The following is a 19,995-nucleotide window of genomic DNA, read 5'->3' on the forward strand; positions in this document are numbered from 1 at the left end:
GCCTTTCCCCTCTCCTGGGAGCCATCAAAATCTGTTGCTTGTTGATGATTATTACTCTTAATCACACACAATGTTTCTCCTTTTGTGTTTGACTAATTAATTCAGCATGATGTCCTCTAGTCCATCCATGTCATGAGGTGTTCCACAGTTTCACCATTAGTCTTCAGTGACATATATGCATGTATCTGCTCATGCCGTGTTCCTTGATTCATTGGGGATTGCTAGAGCAAAAGGTATTTCTATTCCTAGTGGTTTGAGGACGTGCCATTCCACCTGGGACAGTGATTGTGCAGTTTTCCAGTCCCAACAGCAGTGCAGGCGGTCCCAATGTCACTGTATCTTTCCAGCATTATTTTCCATCTATTTGAACTTTTTGATCCATGCCAAAGTGAGGCGATGACTCATTGTTGTTTTGGTTTGCGTTTCTTCAACAGTTAGTGATCTCATGGGTCTGTGGCCCACCCGGATGATATCCTCTTCCTACTTTAAAACTGGTGACTTGTCATCTTCTTCTTTGTGAGGCACTGTAGTTTCTATCGATTTTAGAGATTAGTACATGATTCCCAAACACCTTTCCTAGACTGTGGGTTCTCTTTTCACAATTTTGAGAAAGATTTTTGATGCCCGTGTCAGTTTTAGGAGGTCCCAGTCACCACCTATCTTTCTTCTCTGTGTTAATTTTTCATGGTATTTGATAGTGTGCTTACACCACATGCTAGGTGTGTTAATAAATGTTCTCAATGTTCTCTATGTTGCCTCTCTGGGTCCTCCTGTCCATTGTAATGGCTACACAGAACTCACAGACCAAATCATGAGTCAATGGCTTGATACGGAAGTTAACACATTGTAATGTCAGTGAGGAATGCTCAGGGCTGAGTTGTTTATCAGGACATGTCACACAGCTTTTTCAGGTCTGCTAATAAATGCTCAAAGGGGGATAGCTCTCCGCTGTAAGCCTCCACCTGAAGGCATTCGGCTCAAGCTCTCTGCCTCAGCAGGCCCCCTGCCTAAGTGCCAAGAGGCTCCCTGTTCCAGTCAGTCCAAAAGCACCCAGCTCCCCTTTTGTGGGTCCACAAACCCAACATCTGTGACTAAATGCCTAGAGGCCCCCGAACTCCGTAAGCCAGCCTCCAGCACAAAAGTACATAGCTTTACTTACTCTGTGAAGGTCACCACTCTGTTCCAGGCTCTGGCTCCTGGTTCTGCTACTGCACCTCTGAGGGTACAGCTGTCTTCTGGATCCAGGAGGCTCACGGCACAGGAATCTTATGTCCGGTGGATCCATTCCACTCCTGGCTCTTTCAGACAAGGAGATCCCTCCTCTTGCTTCTCAGATGACTCATTTTCTACACAGCAGGATGGCATTCGAGGGGATCCTGCTTACAATTACCCGCAGGTGAATTCTCTCAGTATTTCCCCACCTTCTTCCTAGACCGAGCAGGGAAAGGTCATTTGGTAAGAGAGAATTTGGCTAGAAGAGACCATTCAATAACTCATTGCCCCTCAAGTAGAAGGAAATGTCTTAAGAATGATCATGGCAACAAATGTTCAGATGTGCTTGACACAATGGGTATATGTATGGATTGTGGTAAGAGTTGCAAAAGCCCCCACTAAAGTGATTTATAAATATATAAATCATTGCCCCATGCACTAGGAAACTTAAAATTGCCTCTCTTTGTTCACTGATATTTACAGTCCCAGTATTTATATCTTCATTTCTTTTTGTTTTTTTTTTATGGAGTGAGATATGGCTCTCGTTTCATTCTTCTGCAAATATAATCTAGTTTGTCAATACTCCTCTCTCTTCCCTATCTGATAATTTTTGATTCTTTGTAAAAAATCAGTTGTCTCTACGTGGAGGAAATTATTTTGGGATTCTGTGTTTTGTTCCATCGGTCAGCATATCTAGCTCTGTACTGGTACCAACCTGTTTTGACAACTGTGACTGTGTATGAGGTTTTCAGGTCCTGAAGCAATAGGCCTCTTATTTCATTGTTCTTCCTTAATAGTATTTTACTTATCCTGGGTCTCTTTCCTTTCCATGTAGTTAGTGATTCGCTTTTCCATCTCTTTAGGGAATGATGCTGGAGGCTGAAATGGAATGGCATTATATTTATACATCGCTTTGGGTAGTGCTGACATTTTCCCAATGTTAGGCTTTTATATTCACGTATGTGGAGTGCCCTTCCATTTACGTAGGCCTCTTTTGGTTTCCTGGTGGAGCGTTTTACAATTCTTGTTTGTGCAAGTCTTTCTCTGGTTAGGCTTATTCCTCGATACTTCATATTTTGGTTGGCTATTGTAAATGACATTGTTTTCCTGATTTCCTTTTCAAAGTTTTCTTCATCAGTACACGGGAATCCGATAGATTTTTGCACAGTGATCTTGTACTCTACTGTGTTGCTAAGTTTCCCACTTATTTCCAACAATTGTCTTGTTGATTTTGGGGGGTTTTCTATGTATAGAATTATGTCATCTGCTGCAATTATATTTTTAAATGGGTATAATTCATACTATTTATTATTTTCCCATTTTCAAAGGTTGCTAAGTAGAAAAATTAGAATGTTTAAATGGTGCTCCTAGATTAAGACACACTGGGAAGAAAACCTGGCAATCTACTTTTGATAAAAATGTTGCAGTGAAAACCTTATAAATAGCAGTGGAACACTATCTGGTTTAGTGTCAGAAGATAAGCCTATCAGGTTGTAAGACTCAAAATATAACTGGGGAGAGGGACCAGGCCTCAACCCGGTGCTCCAAGATGTGAATGCAGGGATGACCTATGCTGAATGTCCGTGGAAGATGATAGTGTAGAAGCTAACTTCTTTCCACTGCTGGATTTGGATGCTAGGTCTGGTTCTTTGGCCTTCTGTTAGATCGCCCATCTCAAATTCCTTTAGCTCTGTATCCACCGCCTGTGATCTCCCTGCTTACCCGCAGCTCCAGGAGTCAGAGGAAGCCTTCAGTTTCTGACCCACAGCCTTGAACTGGACTGGACTTAACCACTTCTACAACCGTGCGACCCATTTCTTGATATAAATCTCTCTCTACAGACATATACCTGCTGCTTTTACTTCTTTAGTGAACCCAAGAACAAATCTGTGTAGGTGGATAAAACAAGGACAAAGATAAAATAGAACTTTACCAGACCTTGGTCTCATTAGTGAAGGGTAGGTATACCATCTGCTGACTAGTAGCATCCGATGGACTTGAGAAATGGGCAACAAAAAATCTTCCATTGTTTCCCCCTTAGATCTAGCATTAAAAAACAAAACAAAAATATAACATCTAATTTAAAATATAACTTTTCTTTATTCCCCTTCTGGGTTTAAAAAATTTTTTTTGGTACATGTATCTTTCTTTCAAATCTTTTATAAGTGATACAGATGAAGTATTGCTGCAGACAGGATTGCAACCTAAATCCTCTTAGCCCCACCCCAATGTTCTTCCATCTGTATAATATGCTGCTTCTTCTCTTAGGACAATGTTTGATTTGTTTAATTATTCTATAAACATTTTGCTCGTAGGAGTTACCTTTCTTTTACATGTATTCATTTACCGAGATTCGAGAATGAAAACAGAACTATACAGTCCTCGGAGTTGAAGCAAGTTAAAATGAAAGGGAGAGGAGTGAGGACTGGGTGCAGGTGGTGCTGCGCCTTAAGCAAGTTAAAATGAAAGGGAGAGGAGTGAGGACTGGGTGCAGGTGGTGCTGCGCCTTGGAGAACCCACGCGTGTGTCCTGTGTGAAAAAGAAAACTGTGTGTGTGTGTGGGGGGGCATGAGGTAGACTGAGGAGACAATGTATTTTTGTTTGAAAGTTGAAAATATGTACACTTGTCATACCTTTCATCTGCATTGCCTCACAGTGGAAACTGACAGGTTATAATGAACTGTGTGCTACAAAGAGGGAAACGCCTATACTGATTTACGGTGCCAGAGTGTACTCAAACTTAGAGGTTTCCTTCAATGTTGCACTTGGCTTTTATATTATAAAATAAATCATTTGTAAGAGGCCACGATGGGAGTTAAAAGATAAGTTAAAATTCTTTTAAACATGATTTTTTAAAAAAATTTAAAAGCGTTTCCATTTCGGTATCATGCTCAGGGTCTTGTCACATTAGGCGAGGCCAGGGTGGTGTGGCAGTGAGGAACAGGCTCTGGAGCAAGACGTAGTTTGCAGCTCTTCAATTAATCTCTCCACACATTGGTTACACCGATAAAAGTGAGAAAGTAACATATGGACACAGTTCTAATCTGACACCCAGAGGGTTGCCATTGGTTGTAATGGGCTCAATTGCAACACTTAACATTTTGTTATATAAGCTAGGGAGGGAATTGTTGGCTTTGAACATGAAGACAAAGTTTATACTTCAGCCTTATGCTGGAGCTTCATTCCTGGTCTTGGTGTGTGAAATTAAAAGCGTCAGCAGTGTTGAAGGAGCAGTTACCTGCCAGAGAACATGGACGGAGGCCATTTAGGTGAAGGGTCCATGCCAGCCAGTCCACTCTGTAAACTAAGACAAACGGGTTCTGCATCCTGGGAGCAATGGTTAAGTACTTAGCTGTTAACCACACCGTTCATGGTTCAAACCTGTCCCGTGATTCTGGCTCTGTAGAAGTAGATGTAAGGATCTGCTCCCATAAAGAATATAGCTTAGGAAACTCCATAGGACAGTTCTGTTACTTCAACTAGTATTGTTCTGTGTCCAGAATGGACATAGTGGCCTTACATAATAACCTGGACCATATTTTCAAATGTGAGATAGACAGAAAGAAGAGTCTCTAAAACATGTATGCAGATGTATAATTCTTATATTTTGGGACTTTACCTTTTATGGTTGATACAGGAAGGAAGATAACTATAGTCTCATACCAATTTGTTCAATAATGAGAGTCACGCCTTATGCCTGACACTGTCCTAGGAACTGGGAACTTAGATAGAAACAAAGAATAATAAGATACTATTCTTACCTTCAGGAACTCAAGTCTAGGGCGCAATCATTTATTCTCCAAGGAAATACTGACAACATGGTGGAGGCATGCACTGGACGCTGTGAGAGCCCATAGGAGAAACACTGAGAGGAGATTTAGAGTCAGTACTGGAGTGATTGGTGAATAGTCTCACACTGCATTTTTATTACTGTAAGTTCCTGGCTTAGGAAAGTCTGACTTCAGGACAACTTCAGGACCAGCCTTTTATTGCTAAGTACATTTACCGACACAATTGGACCAATTGAAACAGTTGAACCGGTCCTACTAGTTCTCTGTTAAAACGCATTCACCAAATCCATGGCCTTTGAGTCAATTCCACCGTATAGCAACCCACAGAGGGCAGAGTAGAACTGTCTCATAGGATTTCTAAGGATATTATCTTTATGGAAGCTCACTGCCATTGAGTAGACGGCAACTCATAGTGACCCTATGGGGCAGGGTATAATTGCTCCTGTGGGTTTCTAAGACAACAATTCTTGCTGGGAGTAGAAAGCCCTGTCTTTCACCTGTGGAGAAGCTAGTAGTTTCGGACTGCTGAACTTGCAGACCACAGCTCCAATCATAACCACTATGCCATCAGGGCTCCCCTGTTATGGAAGCAGACTACCATATTTTTGTCCCATAGAGTGGCTGGTGGGTTTGAACTAGCAACTAGTAGCTAATGGCTCAACCGCTGCACCACCAGGATTCCTTAACTCTGGCTTTAAAACTGAGAAGTCAGAAGAGGGTAAAGGTATCAGTATTAGAAAATGTGTGAGACAGTGAATGTACAAATAGACCAGGGCTAGACCATATATATATTTATAGGCCGTATATATAATAATAATATATAATAATAACCTCTGAAGGAATAAGCCAGGGAAATAAAAATCCAGCCCATGCAGTGACTGGCCAAGAATGGTTAAAATGTGATCAATGACTGTCAAATCCACAGCACACTTGTTACTGTCAGGCAGATTCTGGCTCATAGTACCTTATAGAACCTCCCCATTGGGTTAACAAGGCTGTAGGCTCGCTGTGAATCAGCATCGACTTGATGGCAGTGGGAATCTGTGGAAGCAGACCACTACTTCTTTCTCCTGCAGAGTCACTGGTGGGTGGGGTGCATTTGAACAACTGGCATTTTGTGTGACCATTGTAGCACCAGGGCTCCTTCAATGGCTGAGTTCCCCTCTTGCCCCCCTCTTTTCCTCTTCCTCCACATCCTGACCAACAAGCATCACTGGGTCTCACTAGACTAGCAATCCTTTTGGACAAGCTTTTACTGACACTTATCAGGAAAACCAGATGGGATCTCAAATTTGGGGCTGGAGATCTGGGTCTCCCCTGCTGCTGGAGATGGGATGGTGTGGATGACTGTGCCAGCCTTTCAGAAGTTGTCAAGAAGACCAGAAAGTTTTAGATGGGTAGTTAGATTGAACTCTTGCCGTCACTGATGGCAGAGTGGGTCACTTTGGGTTGCTAAGTTCAAGGTCACCAGTTGGGAAGCACCAGCCACTCCTCAAGAGAAAGATGAGTTTTCTCAGAAAACTCACAGTTCTAGCCTAGAGTCTCCATGAATCAGAAGACTCGATGGCAGTGATTTTTCCTCTTTATTTAAGTAGACAGATAAGGACAGGATTGGGTCCAGAAGTAATGATGTATGCATGATAATGATTATCCTGATCGCCCATGGGATGGAGTGTAAGAAAGCAGATCAGTGAGGGTGTGGGGTAGGTGAAGGGATGATAGGCGCATTCGTTCGTGGGACTAGATTGCAGGGAGAGTTGGAAGAAATTCTGGGGTTTTGAGACTGGAAGGATTGAATTGGAAAACGTCTAAAAAGTAGATTTGACATTGGGAATGGAGGAATTCCAATGGTCGTTAAAGAAGAGTTGTGACCACGGAGTTAGAGTGCACGGGGAGGATGGAGGGTAAGGTCACAGGAAAGGTTTCCTTTCGCCATAGAAAGCTAGTGTCGGTTGAAAGCGTCCAGTCAGTAAGTCCTTCCTTGAAGGAGGAGTTATTGTGTACGCAAGGGAGTTAGGATCCATCCAAAGGCTGAACATCGAATGGGAGGTCCATGGTTGCGAATTCCAGCAGGGATGCCTGGTCTGTGGTCACAAAGAGGCTGGGCGAGGAACTCCTGTTGCTTGGCAACTGAGGCAGGTGCAGAGCCTGCACTTCCACCTTCCGGTCTGGTTTTCTGCCTCCTTCGACTGTGTGTAGGGTGCGGACCTGGCTGGAGAGGCCCATGAGTGGGCAGCCAGGTGGAGAGCCATGGGCCCTTAGGACTCGCCTGTAGAGCTTGGGGGCGGCCAGAGGGCTGCTGCGGGCACCTCCATGAAGAAGCTTCTCAGCTGTTGGCGCAGGAGGGACACCCGCAGCTGCCCCGACGACCTTCAGACGGGCAGCACCAGGAGCCACCCCCGCGCTTGTCCTCCCCCAACACAGGGCTACAGGCTCCGGGACAAGGATTTAAAGAAAATCCATAAGGCTGTCTCCGTGGGGGATTTGGAGAGAGTGCAGGAGTGCCTTTACCTCAAGAAACATGATGTGAACATGCGGGACAGAGCCCACAGGTGACCGGAGGAGCCCGCAGGTAGAGGGGCCGCTGGGGTCCTTAGGGCGCCCATCCTGATACAGGCATTGGTGGGAGAGGCGACTCTACTGGTTGCCACTGAAAGGTTCGCTGAAAGGTTGTTGGGTAAGCGTTGGCATTGGGCCATGGTCCAACATTGAGCTTTTTAAAAATTTTAAAATATAGGGCTAAGTAAAAAGAAAAAAATGCTTCTAAGATTCCAGTTTGTACCTGCGTGTATTTATTCTGAACAAAACGTGTTTAAACGTCGCTGTGTCCTAATGGATGGCTGCAGCCAACTTTTCTTCATCTCTTAAATTGCCCTTAAAAAAACAAAGTTCAATCAAAACAAAAGATGGAGAAGGGACCTGCTAGCCCATTTAGTGAGAGGCCAAGAGTTAAGCTCAGAAGATTATGGGGCTGCTTTTGGGGATCAATTTTTCTCAGAGGGCACAAGAGGAGAAATTTGAAAAGTGCATTGTTGAAAACAGGGCAGTAAGTTGCACTAAGGGATTTTATTTTCCCACGGACAATGACGGCCCTGCTTATTCTCTGAGTGCAGGAAGGGCTGCGAAATGAGCCTTTCATGGGAAAACCTTCCCCCACCCACCCTATGAACTTGATCTTGCCCCTTCAGGCTTCTTTTTGAACCCCTGGAAACTCCCCGAGGTGTTTGTCAAGGTGTGAAAATTCAAGGAGCTCATTGAGTTCTTAAAGGATGGGTTAGAGAGGAGGAAAGATGGCTTTCAGAAGGGCATAGACTTAGATGGGAGATGTGCTGAGAAACAATAGCTTTACATTGGGATATTTTTGTTTAATAAAGGTTTCCATTATGTTGTGCAATACGTTTTGACTTATCTTCATGCTTTCCTGGATAGCTGAGGTTTTAAATAATTCCTGCCCTCCCTGGTTTTGTCCACAGCTCCCATGACTCTCATCTCTACTGGGCAGTACTCCCTTTTCATACGTGTTTTGTCCTTTGGGGTAGGTTATCCCTAGGCCCTCTAAGATGAATGAGAAAAATAATTGAGGGAACCATTTAGAAAAGTGTTTTTTTCAGACTTTGAGATACCGAGCAAAATTTTAATGTGGATTACTTTGCAAAATTTTCTTTTGACTTGTGAAGTAGTTAGTTTACTGTGACAACCTGTCCAATAAACAAATGTGGGGTTAATTGAAGGGCAGAGGGATAAATGGCTCAGTGAGCCTCACCTTCTAGTTCTCGGGTCTCTTGCTTTCTGATGGTCAGATCAGGGTGCAGCTGCCTTAGCCAGTTCCCTGCTTCAGCTGGCAAGGCTCACATCCTGCAAGACATCACCGAGGAGAAGCCACATGGACCTACCCCGATGCAGCCCTGGGTGCTGGAGCAGCCATGTGGAGACCCCTGCCAGCGCTGAGATGCTTACACATTCACTGATTCCGCTTTCCTCCTGCAGTCTGTGTTATTACGTGTGTTTTGTGTGATAGAGGAGGACACAGTAACATACTTTTTTTTTTTTCAGTAACATACTTCTAAGGAGCGATCTCTCCATTTTTTATAAGACAGATCTATTTGTCCTTCTGGCAGTCTGTTTATTCTTTGCCAGAATTGTAATTCAAATGCACTGATTCTTCTTTAGTATTCTTTATTCTGTGTTCAACTTTCACATCGACATGAAGCAGTTGTCCTTCGGGTCAGGCACAACTTAGTCCTCAAAGTGACATCCTTGTTTCACTACTTTGAAGAGGCTTTGTGCAGGAGATTTCCTCAAATACAGTACTCCCTTTAGTTTATTGACTGCTGCTTCTGCGAACACTGGTTGTGGATCCAAGCAAGATTAAATCCTTGGCAACCTCAATATTTTTTCCGGTTTCTCATGAAGTTATCTATTGGTCCAATTATGAGGATTTTGGTTTTTATTTCCTTGAGCTGTGATCCCCGAAGGCTGCAGTATTTGATCTTCCTCAGCAAGTGCTTAAAGTCTTCCTCACTGTTAGTACGTAAAATTTGCTCAGCATAGCGATTGGGTAATAACAGTGAAAGGATACAACCCTGACATATATTCTTCCTGATTTTAAATCACTTGGTATTCCTGTTTCTGTTTGAATGAGTGCCTATTGGTTCATGTACTGCTTCCACATGAATACAATGAGGTGTTCTGGAATTCCCACCTTTCTCAATGCTACCTATCGTTTATTATGATCCACACAGTTGAATGTTTTTGCATAGTTAATAAAACACAAGTCAACATCTTTCTGGTATTCTTTAATTTCAGCCAAGATCTATCTGATATCAGCAGGAGATGTTACATCTTTTTTGGAATCTCTTAAAATCTGGCAGCTCTCTGTCAATGTACTGCTACAATCATTGATGAATAATATCCAGCAAAAATTTATATATGGCATTAATGGTAATTTTCAATCATTTCCACTTCCTCTTGAGCCACCTTTCTTTCTAGTGGGTACAGATTTGAGCTCTACCAGTCAGTTGCCCGGGTAGCTGTCTTCCGAATTTCTTGGCATAGACCAGTAGGTGCTTCTAGAGCAGGGGTCCTCAAACTACGGCCCGTGGGCCACATGCGGTCCACCAAGGACATTTATGCAGCCCACTGGATGTTTTTTTACTTCAAAATAAGATATGTACAGTGTTCCTAGTTTTTTTTTTTTTTTAACTACAGTCCGGGTCTGAGGGTCTCAGGGACAGTGAACTGGTTCCCTGTTTAAAAAGTTTGAGGACCCCTGTTCTAGAGTTTCATCAGCTTGTTGAAAATTTAGTACTCTGTTATTTCCCGAAGACTTGTTTTATGGTAATTCCTACAGTGGATATTAGAATTTCTATCAAAAATCAGGACATTTTTTAAGCCTTTAAATCCCTTGAAGGCCATTGCCTTGCCTGGGAATCCTTCCTCTGCCCCCACATATCCACATGGCTTGCTCTCCCACTTTCTTTAGGTCTTTATTCAGTTGTTATTGTATCAGTAAGACCTCCCCTGGCTATCTTATTTTAATCACAATTGCAAGCTTTCTTCTCCATAGTTTCTATTCCCTTCCCTGCTTCCTTGATATATTTTCATTAGCATTTAACATTTTCTGTTATGCATTAGAGTTTGCTCACCTTTCCACTCCTATGCACAAATCTGCAAGATCAGACATTTTTGTCCATTTCATTTGTTTTTTGTACACAACAATTATGACCCTACCTGAAACAAGTGTATTTACTGCCATCAAATTGATTCTGATCCTATAGGAAAGAACAGACAGTTTTCTCAGACTACGTTGTTTGGGAACAGCCAGCCTCATCTTTCTCCTGTAGAGTGGGTGGTGGGTTTTACCACCTTTGCCCGCCACCTAATCGACAGCACCCCCAGGACGTCTTATACCTGTGCCTAGCACATAGTAAATGCTCAGTTAATACCTCAATAAATGGATGACATCATGAACAAATATACATATACATGATACTTCAAATATACTACCCAGTGATAAAAAAGAATAAATGACTGTTATAAGCAACAACATGGATGAATCTGAAAGTGAAAAAAGTTTGATATAAAAAACTACATTGGAAGTATTTCCCTTTAGATGAAGTTATAAAAAAAGGCAAAACTCATGGTAGCAAACGCGTGGTCACCAGGGATAACCTGGTGATGATTGACTGCAAACAGACCTGCAGGTAGTTTGGGGATAGTGGAAATAGTCTTTAGGCGGTCATTATATAACTGCATACACATAGGCCAGTGTTCATAAGTTATAGACATAGAATTTTTGTATATAAACACCACCACAATAAAACAGAATTAAAAATATCTCATATAATACTTCTGTTTAAACAAGAATAATTCCTTTAAAAGGATGACGCTTGTTTCAAGTAAAATTATTTTTCTTTGTCTTCAAACTTTGAGGGATAACTCATTTTGCTGGGTTTCATGTCTGTTAAGATAGTATAGTCTTATTTTCAGATTTCTTGTGGATGACTTTAGAAGTAGGTCACTCAACATTTCCTTAGTAAGTTGGGGTTTTCATGGCTAGCCTAGTTTTCTGAATTTGTGGCTGATTCTTAAATTCCTAGGCGCATACACACAGATTCAAAGGGCTTTATAAAGGCTCTCACTGTCGCAGTTGATTCTAGTCTTCAATCGGATGAGTCTGATTATTTAACTGGGGAACAGTGGCCCCCTTTGGAAGACCGAATGGGAATTACACACATGCCCTGTACTTTCTCTGAGAGAGAGAGAAGTGATTTTTGTGTTTTGTTTTAATTAAACAAGAAAGAAAGGAAGAGAGAATAATTGGGCTTGGAAACAAAGGTAGTTATAAAGATTGAGTAAGAACAAAACAGACTACAAAGAACCTTGTGAATAAATTCTTGATATATGAGATATGTGCACAAAGGCAAACTGTATAAATAATCATTAGGAAGGAGTTCTATTAGGTGAATGTCAAGCTACTTACCGTATATATATGACTATAAGCCTACCTGAACATCAGCCAAGGCATCCAATTTTACCACAAAAACTGCATTAAAAATGTGCTGAAAAACATGGGTTATACACGAGTATATAGGGTAAGTTAACCAGGGAAAATGGTTTCCCTGTAAAAGAATAACAGCTTATATTAATGATCCAAACTAAATCAAGTAGTTTGAAACCAGTGGTATTATTAATACAAGATTCCTGTGTCCAATCCTGAGGAAGGAAATTTTGTAAGACAAAAGGAGACCTCTGTAATTGAGATGTTAGGGTTATACTGAGATTTATAACCAAGAGTTCACTATATCTATAACGTAGTGTGGCATCATGAAGAAATTAGAGTTCTTGAGGAATATAGCTTTTCATCAATATTTAAAAATCTTTGTATAGCAAAACATAGCCATTTAACTATTTTTAGGGTATAATTCAGTAACACTACCAGTCACATGTGGAGCAACATTTCCAAATATTTCCATTATCAGGAACTTACTACTCTTCTAAAAAAATTTAGTTTAATTTAATTTTTTAATTATGGAAAATATACATAACAAAACATCCTCCAATTGAACACCTGTACATGCATAATTCATTGTTCATATTCTGATGTGCAAACATTACTGATATCCTTTCCCAAATTATTCCACATACACTTCCATTGTTAAGTCACTTTTGAAAAGAGTTGCATATACATCATCACAATCAGTTCTAGGGTCTCCGTATCCCTCCAGCATTCATTGTTTGCTCCCCCATTCTCCTCACTTTCCCCGCCGACCATTCCTGATAAACCAATGCATCGATTATTGCCTGTGCTCATCCATTTCTTCTGTGTTTCATTAACTGGGAAATCTAACATCTGTGTTTCATTAACTGGGAAATCTAACATAAATGGTAGAAAAAAACAAGACAAAGCAGAAAGAAAATAATAATAGTATAAAGATAAAAAATAACAGGTAATAAATAAAAGACCACTAACAATATTAAAAAACAGAGAAGATATTTCTGTTGTGAAAACAATGAGAAATATTAAAGCCTTGAGCTAATTTAGGTTGATTTTAGAGGCAGGTCAACGAGGCCAAGTATTACACTGTAGTTTGATTCACCATAATCAAGTTTACAATAGTTTCTGTCTGATCTTTTTTTATCTGACTCTTGAATCAGAAGTAATATTTATTTAATTCATTTTTAGAATAGTTTAGTTATATATATGCACATATAATTTTAAATCATTGTATTGGGGGTTCTTACAACTCATCACAATCCATCTATCCATCCATTGTGTGTCAAGCACATTTGTACATTTGTTGCCCTCATCATTCTCAAGGCTGTTTGAATCCCTTGCCTGTGGAGATCTGCCAGAGGTTTGATCTGACTAGATAATCTACAGGCAGATTTTGGACACCCATCGTCTTCCTTAGCCTTTCGGTGTTCATAATTTACGCTCTGATGTCATTCTATTCGCGATACTTGGAACAAACCCTAACAAGAACAATAACCAAAGACACCAAAAACAAACAAAGACAGAATCAAACCAAACCAAGGAACCCCAAAGAAAAGCAAACAAACAAACAAACAAAAATACTGTCCATCATCCCCCTGGGGTATAAGGCTATTGCTTTGGTAACATCAATATTTTATCCAATGTAATATAGTGTAAGGCACTGTTGATATGACAGCATATGTGAGTATAGTCCAACTATGAGTTCCTATCTATGAGATGCTACTGGATGCAGATACATTTCTTAATTCATTGAGCATAGGGGTTGATGCTAGGAGATGTTTTCCTGTAACATTTCTTACAAGGGCAGAGCCTTGTGTGCCATCTTAGTACCTTTCATATTAATGTAAGGGAGCATTGAGGTACTAAATGTATGGTGGATCTGAGTCCCCTTTCATTGGATGCCCACTAAGCCAGGGGTCCCATCCAAGGTCTAACGGCCTTTCCATAGTCTTGAGGTGGCCATCGCTTGCTGCCTTTTCCTTCAGGGAGTTTAGTTCAGTCCTATGTCCAAGGGCTACAAATAGTTCTGAGGTGGCCCGTTCATTCATTTGGGCTTCCACTATGCCTTTCAGGTGTGGCCCTGGGGCATGCACGTTCCCTGTAAGGCCGGTGTCTAAGGTCATCCTTGTGTTTAGTCAATGGCTGGTTCCCTGAGGGTTGGGTAGAACTTATTCAAAGTGTCTACCCAGGAACATCAAACGAGGCTTATTATTCCCTTAGGTGCCCTATATTATGGTTTAGTATTTCTTCCCAATGTGAAGTTGTTCCTCCCATTTACCCACCACCTCCACCAATAGAAATAGCAGCCTCTCCTCTGAAATGTCGATGCTTCCTCCCCTGGTCTGGTTTTCCTTGAAGGCTCTCCTTTCCTTCCTGTGGAGGGCCTATTGAGTTGTTGCAGCCTTGTCTCGATGTTGTGTAGTAACAAGTGCATGACCATCTCCCTTTTCCCCTTTGGGTAGGAGTGGCCCCAGCCGAGGGGAGGGCTCCTTTGAGGTGCTTCTTACGAAGTGCACATAAGAGAGGTGATGTATGGTTCCTGATCAATAGGCAGACTTTCTGCCTCTTTGGGATTTGGTTCCTAAGATTTGTTTAATTGGCGTTTATCCTTCTAGTGGTGGACTCATACCTTATTTGTCCTTCTGTGATTGACTAACACTATAGAGATTTCCAGGTCCTTCCAGGTCATGCGATGTTTCATGCTTTCATCTCTGTGTCTTAGGGATACAGAATATTCCCTTGTGTGTATGTACCATAGTTTGTTCATCCATTCTTCCACTGTTGGCCATGTGGGCTGCTTCCAGTTTCTTGCTTTGTCAACTGTGGTGCTATCAACATGGGAGAGCATACATCCACTCATGTGGTGTCTCATTTCCTTGGGGCAAATGCCTACTAGTGGTATTGCTGGATTGTATAGATGTTCACTTTCCAGTTGCTTTCAGATATCCGTAGTGATTGTATGTATTTACAAGTCCCGCAAAAGTGTATATGTGGAAGTCAGTGCTCTTTAAGCCACAGTTGCCCATGTCCACACTCCATCACCAGCCTCTGTTGAACCACTTAGGCATTTTTTCCTTTATGATTTTTATTATCATAGATATTTCCTATTAAACTGTAAATCACTGCCATCAAGTTGATTCCAACTAATAGTGACCCTATAGGACAGTCAAGAACTACCTTTGGGAGTTTCTGAGACTAACTTTTTTATGGAAATTGTAAAACTCATCTTTCTCTTGCAGAGAGACTAGGGGTTTCAAACTGGTGACCTTGTGATTATTATTATTCATTGCATAACCCATACGCCAACAGGGCTCCTCAGACTTTTCAGATGTGAGATCATGTAATATTTGTTGTTTTGTGTCTGGATTATTTTATTTGGTATAGTATTTCAAGGTTCATTTGTATCGTATTATATATCAGAACTTCATTTATCTTTAGGATTCAATACTATTCCATTGTATTTAATAATTAAAATGATTATAATTAGAAAGTTGATGGTTTAAAAAAACATGCACAGATTTCCCATTAATGTTTTCCATGTGTCTTTATACAATGGAGAGTCACTGGGATGAGGGGGCACTATTCACCTAGAAGCTCTTTGATCCTCTCAGGAGATGCACTTAGTATTTTGAGAGTGAGGTTATTATTTTCTGGAAAGCCCTAGTTATAATTACAATGCCATAAAGCCATCTTAGCTCTTTATAGAAGGTACTTTGTTGTTGTTGTTGTTGTTAAGAAAGGTCTCAGAATGACAAAGTTCTTGGTTAAAATGCGGCAGGAGAGGTTAATGTGACAGAGTTGGGGCAGGTCTGTCTCCATTAGATGGCTGCAAGAAGGTTTCCCAAGAGACCCAGAGTCTGGCCAGCCCTCAGTGACTTCACTGGGTACCAGGGTCTAGTCCTTGACACTGCCAAAGATAGTGAAGTCAGGGAAACAGACTTTCAGCCATCTAATGCACTGGCAGCTGAAATAAATCACATATAAATGAAAATGTCAATTTATAGATGTTATTGCTGTTCAGTGTCAGTGTGTCAGTTCTTCTTAAGCCCAACAGAGCCAGCCCCTGACCTGGTCCTGCCCCTTCCTCAGCAGTATTGCTGTGGCTGAGACCATGGCTGCTACCCCGTGTCAGTCCCCTCCTGGAGGTCTTCATCCTCTTGCTGACCGTCGACTTTATGGAGAATTATGCCCTCTGGACAAGGGTCAGACCAAGTGAGAGGAAGTCTTGCCCACTCACTTTGAAAAAAATAAAAATTCACTGTCATGAGGTCTAATCGGACTCATAGGGACCTGATGGGATGGGGCAAATCTGGCCCTGTGAGTTTCTGAGACTGCAGCTCTCTCCAGGAGTAGAGAGTCTCACCTTTCCCCCTCTGAGAGGCTGGCAGATTCGAACTGGTGACCACTGCAGTGAGCCGCCCAACTTCTCATCCACTGTGCCCTCAGAGCGCCTTTCCTCATTTCTAAAAAGCCTTCTAAATGTTTTTCTTTGAAGACTAATTTGCCTGTTCTTCTTACGGTCCCTGGCATATTCAGTATTCTTCACCAACATCATATTTTAAATGAATCAATTCTTTTGTACAATAATATCATCTTGACAGATGCTTATTGAGAGCAAGAGTAAAAGCTGTAAAGTTGCAGTGGAACTAATTCAATGGAACCCATTGCTTGTGAATGTGCCCTTGTTTATTGAGAGGTCACATTGAGGCTGTTTCACTAGTGAGTTCACTTAAAATGAAACAGAGATCCACAGCCTAAATCCAAACCTATTCTTTTGTGTTCTTTTAATGCAAATGCCAAATTTAAAAGCTGAGCAAAGAGGGAGGAAACACCACTGGGATCAGCATGCAGCTGGATACAGCTAACAGGTCTAATGCCCACCTCCCTCCCTGCCCCCGCTAGGTGTTAGATATAACACAGACTTTAGAAACCATTTCTAAATTTTACTGGAATGCCTACCTCATATTGTCCTCTTCCCAAGCCTAAATACCTCCCCCCCTCTTAAAGGTAAAACCTATTAAACATCTATCCTCCAAGCCATTTGCCCCGCCTTTTGAATTTGGTCGCATGTAGTGCCAACTGAAATTGCCTGTCAGTGTCAACAAGCCCGAGGAACAGATACTTTCACATAGTCGGCCCTGGCTCGATCTTGGGTAAAAGAAGTAAGTTGTCCAGCAAAGCTGCCTCTCTAAGATTGTGTTTTCTTGTATTGCTGTAGGACACCCTTGCATCTGGCCTGTGCGAATGGATATGCGCATATCGTGTCAGCCCTAATAGAGAAACGATGCCATATACACGTGCAGGATGGAGAAAGCAGATCTCCCTTGATGATGGTATGGATTTTCCCTGTTTAATTGTACGTGTGGCTATGGAAGGTGTTTGAGCTCTTCCCCGGGGTTATGTCGTAGATTTTCCTACTTTACAGCACAGTGTCAAACATGAACATGTCATGCTATTGAACATTACCATGTAAGTCGGCATCTCCTACGCTCTTGTATTGCAGGCAGTGAAATGTCAAAAGGAGGATTGCGCTGTTCTTCTTCTCAAACATGGTGCAGACCCTAATCTCACCGACGGGCACGACAATACTGCCCTTCACTACGCCGTCTGTGGCCCAAGTGTCTCCTTAGTGGGGAAACTGCTGGAACACAGAGCTAATCTCGAGGCTCGAAATAGGGTAAACGTCTCTTCCTATATTTTAGAAAACAACTGAAGAAGAGAGCTGAGGCTCATATCTGTTGAAATACAAATTTTACAGTGAATGAATTTCTCCAAAGTAGATTTGAGAGGAGGGAGGGAAGAACAAGGAGCCGATTAGAAACCGATAAATTGAGGTTTTCCTTTTAAAAAAGGTCTTTCTTCATTTCGTGTTGTAATCTCAACCTTCAGAGTGGCATCATATTTAACAGGATCCTTGTCTAGATTGTTAGGTCAAACGGGAAGTGGTTGATTGTACATGGGTAATGATAAAAATCATAAAGCTTGCTCTCTTCCTTTTATTTATAGTCTCACAAAGAATGATAAGGAAAGGGCTGAATTAGCATATCACGTATTACACTAAGAGTGGTCCAACTCTCATAGTGAGAAATTATGAGGAACTAATTAACACATTTTGTTTTAAGTATCATAAATTCTTGATTCAATATTATTTTGTTGGCTTCCGAGGTTTAAGTGCAACACTATGGAAGCCCAAATGGGACAACATGAAGTCAATGAATAATATGCAGTACCTATATTATTACATGGGATGTGGTTGTCACTTACACTCTCCAGATGGTCTTTGCTCACAATTGAATCGAGCCTAGAAATCTGGACACTTTAATTTTATTTTTTGATTGGCCCAACCCCAATTTGTTTTCTTGATTTTTACAGTAAAGCCTATTAAAAAAAACAAAAATGTATATCCAGAGGTTTCTTATAAACACACATTAAATTTTTGATTTAAATCTAACATGCATTTAATACCTGATATAATAGTTTGTATGATCATTTACAATATCTTTTTCAGGACGGATATAGTCCACTTTTACTTGCCATTACTGAACGTAATGCAGAAATGGTAGCATTCCTTCTGAAGAAAGGGGCAGATGTGAATGCTTCAGACAATTCTCAAAGGTATAATGAATGAAAATTAACATATCAGAGAACTAACTACAAGTGCCTAAGGGGATAAGAATATACGTATCCTTGTCATATATATAACATTTACCCTAAGTATAGTACATATACAGTATGTATTTGAGACTGGGTAAATATGGCTTATAATGTTGAGCAAATTTACCAGACTTCCAGAATCTATTTTTTTTGTCTTTGAAACTAAATGATGTGACTCCATTGATAAGCCAGTGCTCTGCTCTCTAGCGACTCCTCATCTTTAGATCTATGCTGGCACGCGTGGTTGAATAGATTTGTCCTACGTTTGCGTTTTCACCCGGCTCTCCCTGATAGGCTCCACTGCAATAGCAAAATGAGAAGATGAGCTTTCCAAGACCCTGTGCATTTGAGACCTGTAAACCGACATTGGTTTCTCTCTCTTGCTCCAGAACAGCCCTGATGATCGCTCTCAGTGAGGAACCGACTACTCTGGTCAATCTCATTCTTCAGCAAGATGTGGACCTATCTCGCCAAGATATTCATGGATTCACAGCTGAGGAATATGCTTCTTTTAATGGCTTTACTATGTAAGTGCTACGGAACAGAATCCCTGTTTGTCCTTTAACACTGGTACATAAAGTATGAATTCTTTGTGTTTGCTGTGCTTTTGTGGGCTACTGTTTGCTCTGGGGAAATTACACTTCCTTCTCTTGTACTTTCTTGAGGGCACTTGTACCGCTCAGAGGAGACAGCTCTAACTTCTCCCTTCATTGCCTCAGATCTGATTCACAGGGACAGCAATGACATATGTGCTGCTCACACCGTCATCGCTAACATCACCAGTTCCATCCTAATGATTCAAGCCAGTAGGGATCTTTAAAATCCCCCTTCTTACTTGTTCTCACTATTGTTCTTTTTTTTTTCCTTCAAGCTTCCTATTCGCTTACTTTCCAAAATACAATTTCATGTTTCCTCCTTCTATCTCTGTGGTTGTTCCTTCCCTTCTATGATGAAAACAATTATGGCTTCATCGTCTTTAACTATTGATTGTATTCTTAGTGTTCAGCCTGTTACAGTGCTCAGTTCTCCCTCTGTATGCTCTTGATGAAAGTCGTTCTTTCATCACTTCAAGTTCTGGCTGCATTGGCAGTTCTATTAATATTTCCAATAAGCATCTCCAGAACAAGGGAAGGCATAGATAAGTCCCTATGTCTATTAATTACATATGCATGGATGTATTATGTACACATTCACACACCCAGAATTTTAACTCAAATCTTTTTTCTTCATCATGAAATTTTAGCTAGAATTCTTTTTTGCGGGGGCGGGTGGTGGGGATTTAGGGTGTGGGTAAGATAGAGCATTATTTTTTACCAACAGTAGTGTCTTGAAATAAAAGTG

General features: G+C 41.2%; 1 protein-coding gene across 1 annotated transcript; it reads left to right on the top strand.

Moving 5' to 3' along the window:
* The first annotated feature begins 7,316 nt into the window (after positions 1-7,316).
* ANKRD7 (ankyrin repeat domain 7) lies at positions 7,317-19,219 on the top strand. The gene is given in 6 exon segments (XM_075557373.1): positions 7,317-7,555; positions 17,219-17,333; positions 17,504-17,677; positions 18,509-18,615; positions 19,044-19,134; positions 19,136-19,219. Coding segments are annotated over 6 exon segments (810 nt in total).
* The last annotated feature ends 776 nt before the right edge of the window (positions 19,220-19,995 follow it).

The sequence above is a fragment of the Tenrec ecaudatus genome, chromosome 9, assembly GCF_050624435.1.
Source record: "Tenrec ecaudatus isolate mTenEca1 chromosome 9, mTenEca1.hap1, whole genome shotgun sequence".
In the NCBI taxonomy this organism is placed as follows: domain Eukaryota; kingdom Metazoa; phylum Chordata; class Mammalia; order Afrosoricida; family Tenrecidae; genus Tenrec; species Tenrec ecaudatus.